The 15,958-nt window shown below is 36.6% G+C and overlaps 1 protein-coding gene across 3 annotated transcripts in view; it reads right to left on the bottom strand.

Moving 5' to 3' along the window:
• Positions 1-14,520, bottom strand: part of LOC135750085 (centrosomal protein of 128 kDa-like) — a 70,207-nt gene extending 55,687 nt beyond the window's left edge. For 2 of the 3 annotated variants that reach the window (XM_065268856.2, XM_065268857.2), the window contains exons 1-9: positions 14,430-14,520; positions 13,892-14,065; positions 13,707-13,793; positions 13,496-13,622; positions 12,530-12,651; positions 11,007-11,098; positions 10,831-10,903; positions 8,820-8,942; positions 1,686-1,772 (exon numbers count right to left, since the gene is read on the bottom strand). In XM_065268856.2, coding sequence (XP_065124928.1) covers positions 1,686-1,772; positions 8,820-8,942; positions 10,831-10,903; positions 11,007-11,098; positions 12,530-12,651; positions 13,496-13,622; positions 13,707-13,793; positions 13,892-14,047 — 867 coding nt within the window. In that variant the 5' untranslated portion in view covers positions 14,048-14,065; positions 14,430-14,520. The remainder of the gene's footprint in view (positions 1-1,685; positions 1,773-8,819; positions 8,943-10,830; positions 10,904-11,006; positions 11,099-12,529; positions 12,652-13,495; positions 13,623-13,706; positions 13,794-13,891; positions 14,066-14,429) is intronic. The other variant, XM_065268858.2, reaches the window with a different exon arrangement.
• Between the last annotated feature and the right edge of the window lie 1,438 nt (positions 14,521-15,958).

The following is a 15,958-nucleotide window of genomic DNA, read 5'->3' as shown; positions in this document are numbered from 1 at the left end:
GAGGTGTCTGTTAAAAACATTTAATTTATTAATAATCTAGTATGTGTTCATTTTCTGACATAGTTTCTTCAAAATTAAGTTTTATTTGAGTGTTTTAAATAAAAAAAATATTTTCATCATAACGCATATGACCCGCCCTTTTTACTGCATGCCCCGGGAACCGCCCCCCCCCCCCCGCCCAACCCTACCACCTTAACTAACAATTTTTGCAGCTAATTATGATTTTTTTTAACGACCTAGTTAAGGCGGTAGGGTTTCCCAGCTTAGGCGGGCTGCCCGAACTGAAAAGTGCGGCAGGAAACCCTGATGACACAAGGCACCCAAGCAAATCAGCTAAAGAACAGCTGAAGAGGAAAATTCTTGACCTTATCCTAATAAAGATGCTGGGCCAGGACCTGAAGAGGTTTATTCAAGGCAAACCAGAAATCTGAACTGAAACGGGTTTAAACAGAGAAATGGTCAAAAATTCATTCCCATAGTGCTACGAGCAGCTATAGACGGTTTCAGCAGTAAAGACATAAACAAGCGGTTATCGTGGTCCTCACGTAACTTCCAGTAAACTCAGCGAATAATAAATAACAACAAAGTCCTTTAAAAGTAGTTTATTTATATAGCAAGCAAAATAAACAACACGCAGATTACATAGGAAGCCAAAACATTTGTTATTTTTGACAAGGTATTTGTTTAAAAGTTCAATTTCAGCAACTAGTCAGAACATTAAACAAACAGAAACTGGAAGTAAAGTTCAGACCAGACACTTATCGCGTCACCGCACGTGCCCCCGATGAAACGGTCTATATTAATATAGTGACAACTGCTGTTGATAAAGGATAATCTAGAAGTCGCTACTACTTTACTTTAAGATAAGTCTTTGGTGTCCCCAGAGTGTGTATGTGAAATTTTAGTGCAAAATACCCCACCAATAATTTATTATATCATATTAAAACTGCCTCTTTGTAGGTATGATTTTTTTAGGTATGAGAAAATTTGCCGTTTCTAAGTTTGTCCCTTTTAAATGCAAATGACCTGATGAAATGCAAACACTGATCACCATAATGGTGGGTTGCTGAAATCAAAACTTAACTCTTTTTCTCTCTACTAAATGGCAGTGCCGTGGTTGGTTAGTGCAGATTAAGGGGCTGTATTATAATTATATCCTCTTTTGATATCACTAGGGAACCAAAAATTTCAATGACCTATTTTTTCACATGCTTGCAGAGAATGGTTTATCAAAACTAAGTTACTGGGTTTTTCTTTTTCACATTTCCTAGATTGATAGAAGCACTGGGGACCCATTTATAGCACTTAAACATGGAAAAAGTCAGATTTACATGATATGGCCCCTTTAAGGGTTAAAGTACTGTACCAGCCTGCAATATGAATAACTGCTTAAGTATCCATGTTTGTAACTAGTTTAGTTAGATTACTTGAATTGAAAAAGAATAGATGAAGACATTTTATTTAGGTAACAAACCTTGCAACTGTACATGCAGTTAACATGGCAGAGAAAAAAGTTTCCACACCAAGCTAGAAAATCTAAATAATTGTCAAGTTTTGAACTTACAGACCACTTTTAGCGGCAATCACCGCTTATATAAGCCTAGATGAATACCATATGAGACACTGAGGTTAATAATATATTTATGCCATTTGCACACACGTCGATATATCAAAGACGCACACACCTTGCTTTTCTCGCTCTCTGATCTCTGCAGTCTACTTCTGAAGGTCTCATCAGCCTCCGAGAGTTGGCCGTCATGTCTTCTCAAAGCCTTTGAGGACACAGAGTCAAGTCGACAAGAAAAAAAGATTAGCAGCCTTTCCGTTAACCTCCCATACTCCACTTATTAGCAGTACAACAGATGGATGGATGGATAGATGACTTTATTTGATCCCTGGGAGGAAATTCAGCCCTCCTGCTGGGCTTGTACTCGTATCATGCCTTTGCAATGACATCAGCTGCGTGTTTGCAAATGTAAAGGGTTTTTATCAGCACTCTGAGCTTAGCTTTAGTACTTAAGTAAATTGCTTTTCTAATAGAGGGTTTGCAAAAAATATGGGTGTAATTTCGTGTAATGTGTATATGAAGGTCACTTAGTGTACTCGCATACAAAAAAGTATAAAACCAGCTTGGATATAAAAGGCAAAACATTTTAAGTTTTATGCTTAACATTAGACAACCTTTTTTATAACCAACCAATCAAATATTTTATGTTTCCTCAAGTAAATGTGAGCAACGCTTGCTAAAACTCTGTAGTTGTTTACCACAATTCAAAGAGTGTGTCTGAAAGGCAAATGCTTTGTGGTTGTTCAAGTGTTCTGACTCTTTGTTATATGATTGGAAAGGCATTTTGGGTTGTTACCAGGGTAGTACTTCCTTATTTAGCTAATGACCCCTTCTTTAGTGGCCGGCTTTTCTTTTTCCCTATTGCTGCAATGATTTGATCATTCATGTCCAAAACACAAATGATAAGCTAACCTAGATGAATTGTGTGGTGTAGGTTACAGGTTTTTTTTTCCAAAGTATACTGTTAACAGCAGTATAACGTATTGACACAGCAATCAAAATTTTATACGCCCGCTTCCAATTGTCGATTTTTACAAGCAAACAGGCAGATTCTGCTACTGATTTTTTGTTTGAACAACAAACAAGAAAGTAAAGTATGTGAACAAAATGTTTCTATGCTTGTTAACAGGTCAAACTGGTCTTAAACAAAAAAACATCTGTAGCTATTTGAAATTGTAGACAATTGCATCCTAAGTCCAATGATCAAAGATGCAAAATATACTTGTTGTTATCCTTTTAATTAGACTTGATGATTTAATCATTTCAAGACTTAAAGGGGACATACCATGAAACTTTTACTTTTTCTATGTTTAAGTGCTAAAATTGGGTCCCCAGTGCCTTTATCAACCTAAAAAGTGTGAAAAAGATCAATCCAGTAACTTAGGCTATGTTTACATTAATGCGTTTACCTTTTAAAACGCATTACTTTTGCCACGTTTACGCCTTTCATTTACATAACGCCACCATTTTCGACCCTTATAAATGGAGTCGTTCGTAAACGCTGAAGACCCTGTTTTAGTTTGAGAACTCAGACATTGCGCTGCAGTGTAAATGAACGTAGACGGAGTCCTATGTAAACGAACAGCTGATGTTAACGTGACAGCGCATCATTTTCAAAGTAAAAATTATTTTATTCATGTAAATGTTGGTTTGCAACGGAGGTTTTGCCAAAAATAGTAAACATCTACCAGCTATTATAAACGCTATCAGATTGTTTTAACATGTATCCTTATGAATAATGTCTGTTTTATATTTATGTGTGAGTATTGTTGGGTTTGAATATTGTTTTAATGTTGTTTATGTTTTGTTTAAATTTAGTAAGCTAAACGAAAGATAGACTGTAATTTTAAACGCCATATAGGGCCTTGTAAAGGCCAATATAAAGGGAGAATTGTAATGGGTCAGACATTATTTTCGAGTTTAATTCAAGTTTTGTTTGCTACTTTAAAATGAATTTCGTTTCAAATAATTTGTCTCTTAATTTTAATCGATGTGTTGTTGATAAGTTTTGTGAATATAAATTAATAAAAACAATAAAAACAACGTCATATTCATATTTAATGCTCGTTTAGATGATTGTGCTTTTTGCTATTTCTGTGTTGCAAGAGGAGGACGTGCACGGACCTCGCACACTTTTAAAAATTAATGTCATATTAATTTTTATTAATTAATTGCACACTGAACAGCGACTGGTAAGGGAAGATAAGTTATTTGGTGTTTTTCTGAAGAATACAGTCAGTTCGTACGAAAATTTTCAAATGGACTATAAGATCATAAATATGAACTGCGAACAAGGAACTATTATAAATATAACAAAGTGAAATGGCTGAAGAGGAACTCCCTACATTAAAGCAATAATTTCAAGCTATAAACGAGGATCGTTTTCATTTTAAAATGCCGTTTTAAAACGCAAAAGCTCTAATGCAAACAGGGCCTTAGATTTGGTAAACCATTCTCCAAAAGCATGTGAAAAAATAGGTCATTGAAATTTGGCTCCCCTGGTGATGTCAGAAGGGAATAATACCGCCGATTAATCTACACTTTCCAACCATGTCACTGCCTTTTAGTGCAGAGATTAGCTCATTTGCATGTTAAAGGACACCTACAAAGTGGTAATTTTACCATGTTATAATAAATTATCTATATGGTATTTTTGAGCTAAAACTTTACATATGTACTCTGGGGACACCGAAGATTTATTTGACATCTTAAAAATGTCCCCTTTAAGGAAAAGAACTGTGGTATTTAGCTTAAAATTAACCTAGATTGTGTGTAATAGCACTTCCATCCGTAAAACAACACTTGATTCAAGTGAGAAATCTCTTTGGGGTTATAACGCTAAAAACGCGTTCTGATGGTTTACAGGTAGAGCAGATTGATACTTTTTCGGAACTTTGAGTGACTAATAGAGAATATGTTGCCTTTTTGTTCCGCCCCCAAGCAGCGAGTCATCATTGATATCAGTTGCCTCCAGTTGCAAATAGCATTTGCTTAAAAGCATTTGCGCCATGTGCTTTAGACCATGTGCTTAGATCGTTAAACTACAGTAGGGACCCTAAGGCTGAGCAGATAGAGAGGGGTCTAACATCATGGTCAAATAAAACATAGACAAAGGCCTATTTGGAAGAATGACTAGCCTTTACATATTTGTATGCACTTTTATTTGCCCTTCAATCAAATGCTTTCCAGAGTTTACTTTGTATTATGTAAGGAACAATTGATGACGGGCCGGGGAATTATAAGAAAATAATTATTAAAATAATTCAAAGTCAATTATTCCACTTATACCACGGTTACCACAAACATTGCTCTGGTTAAAAGGTCAGGTGGCTGTTCACAGAAAAATAATCAACACCCATGGAACATTTCTCAGCCAATCAGAATAAAGCAATCAACAGGCCCGCGGTATAATTATGAATAAGTTGTATTAGAAGTATTTTATTATGTAACAGAACAATATAGGGAAACATGATGTCAAAGTTTGGAACACTGCACAAAAAAAAAATCATAGCATTGGTTACAAAAAAATTGGTTACAACACTCCCTGGGCTCTGTTCATTTGAGTTACTGCATATAATGAAGATGTACAAAAATGTGAAGAATGAACTGAAAAGTGTGTAGTTGTTCTGGTTCAAACTTTAATTCAAATTTAAAAGAAAAACTTTTGCAACAGTACTAGTAACTGACATGTATTATGTGCCACATGCCTTTATTTAATGTGAAAAGCCAGCATGCACGGAGCACAAAATGAATGTGTTGAATGTCTTTTTCCAAGAAACAGCTGGAGTGCACAAGTTATTTATCCTCAGAGTGACAAACTAAATGTAATATAATGCATAGCTATAGAACCGTATCAAATAAACAAAACACATAATGTTCATTTAATCTTAAAACAGACAGTCCCTCATAAAGTTACAAAAAGAGGACTTAATCACCAAGAATAAAACGAATGCAATTACTGGCTTTAAATTTTCTCATGACTAGTTGTCCCCATAGACCGTAAAAAAATATGGACGTAGCGTCCGTGACGTCACCCATTGGTTTGCGAAGATCGTTTTTGAAGCTTAAAGTAGGCGTTGCCTGCCGTCGCCATCTTGGTCACGCTTCACCGCGAATCACTCACGGAAAACCGAAAATGGGTAAAGAGGCGGGACACGGGTGAAGCTGAGGTGTAACCACGCCCGCCTATTGCGAGTCTAGTGACAGCAGAGGCAGTTCAATCGTCACTCAAGCAGAAGTTTAAGGCTTAATATAATTTAGACGAATGAGTTACAGAAAAATTCACCCCCCTCACAGTTGTCATGAAGGGCAAAATTAGCTATACAGACCAAAAACACTTTTTGTACCAGGCTGTAAACATTATTTTCTACTGTAAAGTTGGGCATTTTAACATGAGAGTCTATGGAAATTGACTCCCTTTTGGAGCCAGCCTCAAGCGGCCAGTCGATGAATTGCAGTTTAAGTCACTTCCGTATTGGCTTCATTAGGGAGATCGGAAGGTTGCCTCTCGGTTGTCACATGATAAGTAAGATGCTGTAAGATTTAAAATTGCAATATTTGAATTTAGCACTTTGATGTGCTTGTGTTTGGTTTCTATTTCACTAAAACAGTGAATAATATTCATTGTTTTCTCCGCTGGTGTTCACTTTGTCACACACACATATTTCATTTCACTTCAGAAGACATTGATTCACCAACTGCAGTCATTGGATTACTTTTATGTAGGGTAGTGGAAAATTTTGGTATATTAGAAACTTAATCTGGAAAAATCTGGGAAAATTTAGAATTTTTCCTAATTGGAACCTTAACAGGAATTGACAGGAATTATTTTGGAAATTTCTATAAACTATATCATATACAAACATAAATAAAGATTTTCTTTGGTCATAAGCAGATACGCATGCAAGGTAATACAAATTTGAAGGAATCCTGATACTTGCGCTCATCAAGCCATGGATTTATTTAATCAATCATTCTAATATGAATGATTTTTGAAGGATTTTTGATCAAATAAATGCAGGCTTTTGAGCGTAAAACTTCTTAACTTCATTTTTTTTTAAAAACATTAAAATTGTAATGTCTCCAAACTTTTGGGTGGTACAGTAACTCTGTATGAAACAGAAAACTGGCTAACAGAATGTAGAAGAAAGAGCATAACAGCTTGAGCTATCTACATGATAGCTTGCATCATAAATTTTCAATGAAATAATGCAAGCTTACATTTAGATATCTGACTTACTGGCTAGCTAGCTAGCTACTGTATAAACATACTTTGGTATTTGCTAGTAGTCTAGCATAGATCAAATATATTTATCCAAGTTTTATCAGAGTATGCCAGGCATACGGGCTCATGAGAACTCTAGGGGGCCCCACCACATCATTTTTATGTTATGTCCATCTATGCATTATTCTTCTTTTAGTGATCCCCTTAAAATGAGTTACAGGAATGTTTTTTGCCTTTTTTTAGATTAAAATGGTATTTGTTTTCGAATAAATCCTTTTTTGCTTTTATGTAGCTCCACATTATGCTATGAATACCACAATAAATCATCTAAAAGAAGGGCCCCGAAATTCTGTCTTGCATATCACCCTTGAAACTGTTTATTGCGCAGCACAAGGACATTTTAAACAAATGAATGTAATTCACGTGCAAAGATGGACATTTTGTCATTATTTTGTGTGCAGGATTCAAGAATTGATCTGTGCATTTTATGGAAGAATGCAAGTACATGCAGGGGGTGTGGCCTCAATGGCCCTACAGTAAGCAGTGTGCATGCGACCGAGGAAGGTGCATGGTACAAATTCAACTGAAAATGCAATAAATTATATTTTAAGCAAAATTATGCTGCAAGACTTTTTTTAACTATGTTTAAGTTCCCAGTTATATTTCTGCATTTTTTTTTTTTCAAATTCTCAATTTATTCCCATATATTCTTGTTAATTCTCCTATAGTCCTATGGAAAGTTTCCAGCCTTGAAATTTTCCAGAATTCTGCAACCCTACTTTTTTGATTGCATTCATGACATATGTATATGCTTTCTGAACTTTAACATTTTGGAAATTAGATGCGACAGCAGGGAAGTTGTATAAAATTTATGAAAATAAAGATAAGAGAGGTGCAACAAGTTGCCTGTGTGTGCCAGCCAAGAGGCAGACTGTTACTGTCAACAGCTGTTCAAGGTAAGCATACTGTAATCAAACATCATTTATTTGTGATCATAATTTGTGATCAAATAGATCTCAATATAATAACTATATTAGACATTCAATCATCACTGTTATAAACATGAAAAACTTGTACTGTATCACAGCACACACACACAAACTTTGATGCAGTTCTTGCATCCTCAATAGAGATTTGGATTAGTTAAAAACATACTTTACACTGAATTTCATTATAACTAAATGTATCTGGTATGCATTTTATTCAGATTGGTCATTCTTATTCATCATGTATAAGTATATGTACTCTAAAAGTTAGGAGCAGAACCACTTTAGGCCAGTAAGGGCGGCATCCAAGATTAAGAAGCAAAATAACAGGTTCTGGTTACATAAAGTTTTGAAAACATTTGACGTAAAAGCCAAGTCTTCGTAATTAATGAACCCTTTAAATCTAAGTGTAAACTAGATTTATCATATTATAATGATGTCATTCACTGCTCAAACAGCAGTTTGGATTTACGTGTGTAAAAGTGCCCGACAACAGCTCGGTGTATTTTTTAATCCTGAATTCCTTGTCTTGTTGTTTCTTGCAGTTTTGCAACAAATGTGTTATTAATCTAAGCCTGAAGCATGTTGACTTTTCATTAGCAAACTGCGATGGAGAGAAGATGGAAATAAGATTTCACCAGTTGCCTCTCAAATAAATGGGGCGGCATTGTTAATGGTGGTCGAACATAAAGCAGACACTGCCCTCTGCTGGCAAGAGCATGGTATGAACCCTATTTAAAAAAGCTAGATGTACCACATCACAGTGTTTACACAGTTCACAGTCTTTATAAAGTCATTTAGATATTGTAACCTGTAATGAGCGATTTGAAACAATACTCTGATTAGAACTATATATTGCGGCTTAGTTTCAATAAAAGCTCTTTTTGGACTGTGAAAGAAGTATAGTTACTATACTTTCATATTATATTTATCTCAAAAGTTGCATTGTAAGTTTAATCTCAAAAGACCAAGGAAAATGTGATTCTATGACATGATCCCTTTAAAACATTACCAAATGAAGAATAATAAACTGATGTTCTACCTCATGCAGATCTCCAGACACAGGTTTTGCTTTATCTCTGTGGTGTCTTTCAGCCAGCACCTGTCGCCCCGAACGCATCTCATCTTCAATCTCTTGCAGACGTCTCTCCACCCGTATGGAGACCTGAGAAACATCATACACCTCAAATCTGATTCAATGTGCTTTTTGTGCATTGTTAAATCTGATGCCATGTTCAGATAGAGCAAGGAACTGTTGCCCAGCTAAATATATTGTGTACAACTGCTGGGTCACAGTGCTGAATATTAATATAAACAAATTAAATACAACAAGACATATTGTGCATAGTTGGGATAGAAAAATAAACATTAATCTTTCAAAAGGCAGATGCCAACATCCAAAAACATAACCAAAAGAGATCATGCAAGCTATGCTGATAATGTTGTGCAGACATCAACAGAGTTACAAAAAACAGTTTTGCGTAAAGTTAAGGGGGAGATATTGACAAAAGTTCATCTCTGTCATTTTGGGATGAATTGCGATATAGGGTACAATGTCTGTATTTTTTACAAAATTATATAAATGTATACATCCAAGTCAAAGCCACATGTGAGATGTCACAAAAACTCTTATTAAAAAGCATCTAATGTTGATATAGAAAAAGGTTTGAAAATACAGAGCTCCATAACATTGCAAGCTGGTTGGAAAGCCTATGTCTGACCTCAGTGTACATTTCTGAAAGCTTCTGTTGCAAAGAAAGGTCATATCCTGTATCCCGCTGGGGAAACACTGATGTATTACCAAAACTCAATATACCGCTGAGCCCTAACTGGCCCCTGAACGAGTGTTATAAAAAGAGCACCTATTACATTGCTAAAAACAACATTATTTTGTGCATTTGGTGTAATGCAATGTGTTCGTGTGGTTTATGGTTCCAATAACACATTATTTTCCACATACCATAAATTATTATTGCTCCTCTATGCCCTGCCTCCCTGAAACGTGCTGATTTTGTAACAAAGCTCGCCTTTCTGAAAAGCATTGTGTCCTCCAATTGGCCAGCTAACCTGTACGTTGTGATTGGCCTGACTACCTCTGACGTCAGCCGGAAATGTGACTCTCCTTATCGTATTTGAAAGATGAGCTTCCAATGCAATACTGAAAGGAGTTAATATCACCAATTACTACCTTATCAATACGAGCAAAATCTGATCCAGAAAATCCAGATGACAAAGCTGATCAATCAACTTTTGTAATTGTATTAACGATAAACAACAAGCGCTACTGTGCACTGCTTAAATCTTGTGTTTGAATCATGGTTTAAATAGTCAGTAGTAAATTCTTTAAGTATGAAAACATAGACTACTGATCATGATAATGACCATCGTGTCCACGTCAACAGGTTGACGAAGTGCCTAGGCGCAGTTTGGTTTATCACGCCCTGGCCGGCTTGCAGAGGTGGGTTTAAAAGGAGAGACGTCAATTGCGCAACAACTCGGCCTTCGTAAACCCCAGTAGCAGCGCGATTGTCAATGAAGAAGCAGCTTGGCAAGTTTAACCCACAAACGAAGAAGAAGCTTGTTATGTATTATTTGAGAAGTCCAGCAGTGATAGAAGTAAATAAACAGCGACTTTTGTTGTAGTTTCAGTCAAATCGCTCCTCAACTTGGCACAGCTTTGTTCTCACCGTCGCAAATGGAAATACCTAGGACTCCTAAAAGAAAATACCTAGGCTCCAGAAAACCTACGGCATAGACCTTACACCCAACTATAACATGGGCTTCATTGAATGCTTCTGGGGGTGCAGGTGGGGTGTGGCAATCGCGCTGGTTTGGTTTGGTTGGGTTAGGTATAAATGGGGTGCATCCTTAAAAGCCAGCTGATCACCACTGCTGTTTACAAAAGGTCTTAGAAACTGTACTGTTAGGTAAAAAATAAGAAATCCTTATTAAAGCACAAAACAATAATAAGTGCTCAGCTGGAACAACAGGCTGCTACAAAGGGTACAAATTGATCCAAACATGCTGTGTAAATAAATATTAGCAACACTTACAGGTTCTTCTCTCTGCGATGCCTGGATGTGCCCTTCAAGATTCTCTAATGTCTTTTTGGTTTCAATGTCCATCCTGTTGAGAGGCATACAAGACAAAATAATAAAAAGCAAATTAAAAAATATGCCAACACAAACTGAAGAGTAAATGAGCTGCAAGAGAAAGCTTGTGTTGTGACCTGTTTCTCCTGCTGATCTCTCTGTTTATATCTTCCTCCAGTCGTACCTGATCACTTTGCAGATCTCTGAGGGACTGATGCAGGGTGTGAACCTGATGAACAGACAAATGGATTTCAACTTTAAAAACATGTTGGTGGTGCTGATTTGTTATGGGTTAAGGTTTTGGCAACTGTGGAAAGTGCCAAACAACATTCTGCACAACATTCAGTGTCTATTATTTATTATTACTGTATTTTTATTTGTGATATGCTCTTAGATTTTTATTCTGTATGTACAGCACTTTGGTAAACAACTTTGCACAAAGCATCTCCCCCAGGAAGGCGAGACTTCATTCACTTCACCGGCTGTGTTGAGTGTTGCAATCATAAAACTGTGTGTCAAAATCTGGTAATAGTAATGCTTGCTAAATTGCTGATTTATTGACTGTCATAAAGCAAAACTGAAACCATTGTCTTATTCTTTGATTCAAAATGCATTTTCTACTTAAAAATATCTTTATTTAGGTCTGATGTGTCTCATATCAGGTGTGGATATAGTATAGTAAAGAAGACTGCGTCCTCCAAATGCTTCCTTCCAAGACCGCATCACAGTAGCGTGACTGAAGTCAAGACCCCTTCTCATGTGGTGGTGTGCAAGTCATTTTTTGCAGGACAATAAGTCTGTTGCTACACATATGAAGGCAACTTCCAAATTACAGAACAAACATATGAGATGATTAACTGTATATAAAAAAGGCTAATGTTTTGTTTCTAAACACAGAAATTACAGAAAACTTGTTAAAAAAAAAAAAGAAAATGTAAAGCATGTTAAGGAAATTAATAAATTTAAGATACATTTTTTAAGGCTACTACAGCCAATTCATCTAGATGAAAAACCACTAAAATCACATAAAGGATATTTCACTCAAAAATGAAAAATGTGTCACCATTTTCTTATCCTCATCTTGCTCTAAAACTGTATGAGTTTTTTTATTTTTATTTTGATGAACACAAAATAAGATATTTTAAATAATGATGGTAAGCACAGCTGATTGTAACCATTGACTTCCATCGTATTTGTTTTTTTTTCTACTATAGAAGTCAATGGTTACAATCAGCTGTGTGCTTACCATCATTTATCAAAATATCTTCATTTATGTTTATCAGGAAAAAAAATGCACGAGGATGAGAAAATAATGACAGGGGACCTTTGCTTTAATTATTCATCTTACATATTTATATGTAGTTATCATTCACCAAGAAAATAATGAAGGGATGGAGTGCCTTTCATTAGTAAAGGATTAATTCACTTGATGGATATGAAAAAATATGCATTACCACATGGTGATGTAACATCCTTTCCAGTAAATTAATTGCTTTGTGGTTAATATCATTACAGTTATATAAAATTACTGGAATATTATATCTCAGTAATATTGCCAACCCCTACAAGAAACTCACATGGCATCTTTCCGGCTCCCTAGGGTGAAACATACCCTCTTTTATAACTTATACAGGTCTGAGTCTCACGTAAACAGACGTACCTGCTCCTCAGATTGAGCCGAGTCTCTGAAACGCACAGCAACAGATCTGGATCGTCTTCTGTTACCTGCGCCCACACTCCCATAATCCTTCAGAGGGGATGTTGGGAGGTATCGCCTCCTTTCTACAGGACAAGACAAAAAGAGGAAGACTTAATGTTCAGCTTACTGCATAGTGTAAAGTAAACACAATAGATTGTGTATGGTTGTTACAATTTAAATAGTTACAGTTAAGGCGCACTCACATTATCCAAACCAAACCATGCCCCAGCGCGTTTGTCACCCCTTCCTACTCCCCCAGATGCACGCACTCACACTGTACTTTTATCGTTCCGAGCCCAGGCACGCTTTCGTCATTAAGATGCGATTGTTTTGAAAAAAGCAGAAAGTAAAACGCTCTCGTAACACTGGAACCCGTCGTAATGATAACTCTTATTCTGAGTCTTTTGGTGTGTTTTTTGTTTGTTTTTTGTGAAATTATATTATACCGTATACCAAATATAATACCCCAAGCCAAAACAAGTTTAAAGTTTGAGGACTTCACAAAGTACGCTATTATCTTGTAAACAGACTCGAACGAAAAGAAAATTATGACAAAAACTTCATATTTGGGTGAACTATCCCTTTAAGTGTGCGGTGGCGCATTAAAAACAAATATCCAAATTATTTTCAAATACTCAATCATTTGTGCACATCTCTAATTTTGACACCTGGCAAGAGCTGAAATAGAGAGTGACTCGCATGCCAGTTGAAAATACTAGAAAGCACGTTGGAAAAGAGGGGAAGTGGCTTGGTTTTAGACACGAAATGTGAACGGCCCCTTAGCAAGGCATGGATAAGCCTTCAATTTTAGAAAGAATATCTCTTTCAACAGCTTTTAACACTTTAAAGACAAAAGGAAAACATGAAATTGTATGATATGACCCATTTAAAATACATATATCAAGCAGGTTATAGTTTGTGCCATACCCAAGCCGTCGCCATCGTCCAGGTCACTGGTGTGCAGCGTGGAGAGAGAGGCGCTTCGTCCCCCATTGGACCTCCTCAGACGCTGACCCTGCAGCTGTTGGACAGATTCCTCTAAGCTCTCCCTCAGCTAGAAAACAAGCCACGATCTCAAAACAAAACCCTTATCTGATATCAGAGACAATCCCATACCACTCCATGCAGCAATACTCACGGTCGCCATGGCTTCAGCTTGGTCATCTGTATGGTCCCTGTATTGGCCCAACATCCGATCCACTTTGTTTAGGTTTCGACTTGTGTCCTGCACCAATAAGCAAGCCTGTAAGTCAAAAGACCCCGGCAACACCCAACATACATAGTATATCTATTATCCTCCTTCAGTGTATGTGTGCAGTTTACCTGTAGAGTGTTTGCCAAAGTGTCAATTTTCTCGGATATATCAGAAACATGTGTATCCCTGGGAAACCTGCTGTCAGGTCTCATTCTCCCTTCTCTCCCCCGGGACCGATGCCCTCTGGGTCTGTCATAGATGTCAGAATCACTGGAGGAGTCCATGCTGACATGATCCGGAGGCTGAAAATAAACAACAGCGTTCATCTGAAATCAAAAACCATCTTCTCCTGTGCCTTCATACACGCAGTAACAGTTTGCGTACGTTGGCTGCTAAATGAGTGTAATTACACCCGACGAGCAAGTATTGAGGTTGTTTAACTGTTTAATGCTGTTCGTCGCTCATTTGGGCAATGAAACGATCGATCTTTTTTAAATCAAAGTTCTTTCACTCATCGGGGAGATGACGATAAACTATCATGCTAATTAGCTTTGTAATTGCAGCTAGCTCTCTTATCCTTCCGGAATATTAGAAAGTCTTGTTTGCATGTTTAATATCTAACAACACTGCAAAATAAACTGGAAAGGGATATAAAACGGCACCCACCTGTGCCCAGCAGACTGACGGTTAACGTATGTGATGAGTGTGAGGCACCGCCAATGCCATCCTCTGCTATGGCAACTTGAACTGGCCGCCTAACAGGAAAACAACAAACGCAAGGAATCATGGGAAAAGTAGTTTTTGCCAGCCGCGGCGTCGCCGTTTCACGCGCACTACCAAGTCGGGTAAACTTGATTTAGCAGCGCTTTAAACATAATATTGTTGTTTTGAATTTATTAATATTGTTCTTATATTGAACATTATATTAAACTAATATATTAAAGCAATAATGTGTGGCAGTGTGTTGAGAAAAAAATGCTTCACGAGATCAGACATGTCGTCATTAACACACTAAAGGAAGGGGTTTAATTATGCTTTCTCTTAATTTTCTAAAAAATAAATACTATATGAGAACTGTCTGAATAAATTATTAAAAATAACCACCTTGCAACGTTATGGGAACGTTATTGTATGGTTCCAAATAATAACCATTAGAACGTTATGTATAAGTTATTTTTAGGTTATTTAAAATGACCAATCTACAACGTCATTGGAACATTATTTTATGGTTGCAAAAATAAAACCTAAAAAGAACGTTCCCAGAACGTTATTATTTGGTTCCCAAAAAAAAGAATACTATTATAATAATAAAACTAATGCTAGGGGAACGTTCTGTGTTTGCTGGGAAATAAATGAATTACACACGAAGACTGAATGCTGGGGACACAAAACTCAACACACATAAAGAGTGTTTCTTGCATAAATGATTTTTATCTGTGATTGTAAACAAAGACTGAGCACAACGGAAGGGCAAAATAAGGGATTAGGCTGTTATCGTGGCTTTCTTAATTCTACTTTTGTGCAATACCCCCTGGAAAATTTAGGCATGATCAGTTGTTATGATCAAATTACATTTATAATCTGTGCGACAATCGTTAGGTGTGTACCCAGCTTTATAGGAGCTGGCTTTTATAACTATATTTTAGGGCTGCTTATTTTAATATAAGTATTTATAATGCACTTTTTTATATTTTTAATATCTGATTGATATATCATTTCATATAGCATGCATGGCATATTTACTAATCAGTTCAATTTTCTAACCAGTATGGGTATTACAAACACAAGATAAGGGCTTAAAGGTGCACTGGGTAATTTTTATGTGGATCCCTTGACAGAAATGTAATATAACCTACATAACTATATTATCAGTGGTGTATAAAGACCATAATGAACTGTATTGTTTTTATAACCTTAGAATGAGCCGTTTTTATCCACATACACCGCAGGACCCCTTACATGAAGTCCCCGTCATGTAGCCCTAAACAGACAAACTGCTCGGGGCATCTTTCATCCCTACATTAGGGGCATCGAAAGCTTAGGCAGCTTTTTTTTTTTTAACTCGACCAATCACTTTCCGGCGCACACCCACATAGAATTGTGGGACAAGATGATGAAGGCATCTCAAGAGACAGGAAGTAAACCAAATATTGGGTTTGGACGTGCCTTGATGCCTTTCTGCCTTGGAATGCTGC

This window comes from Paramisgurnus dabryanus, chromosome 12 (genome assembly GCF_030506205.2).
Source record: "Paramisgurnus dabryanus chromosome 12, PD_genome_1.1, whole genome shotgun sequence".
In the NCBI taxonomy this organism is placed as follows: Eukaryota; Metazoa; Chordata; class Actinopteri; order Cypriniformes; family Cobitidae; genus Paramisgurnus; species Paramisgurnus dabryanus.
Note: the sequence above shows the minus strand (reverse complement) of the source record. Positions and strands in the feature narration are given on the sequence as shown.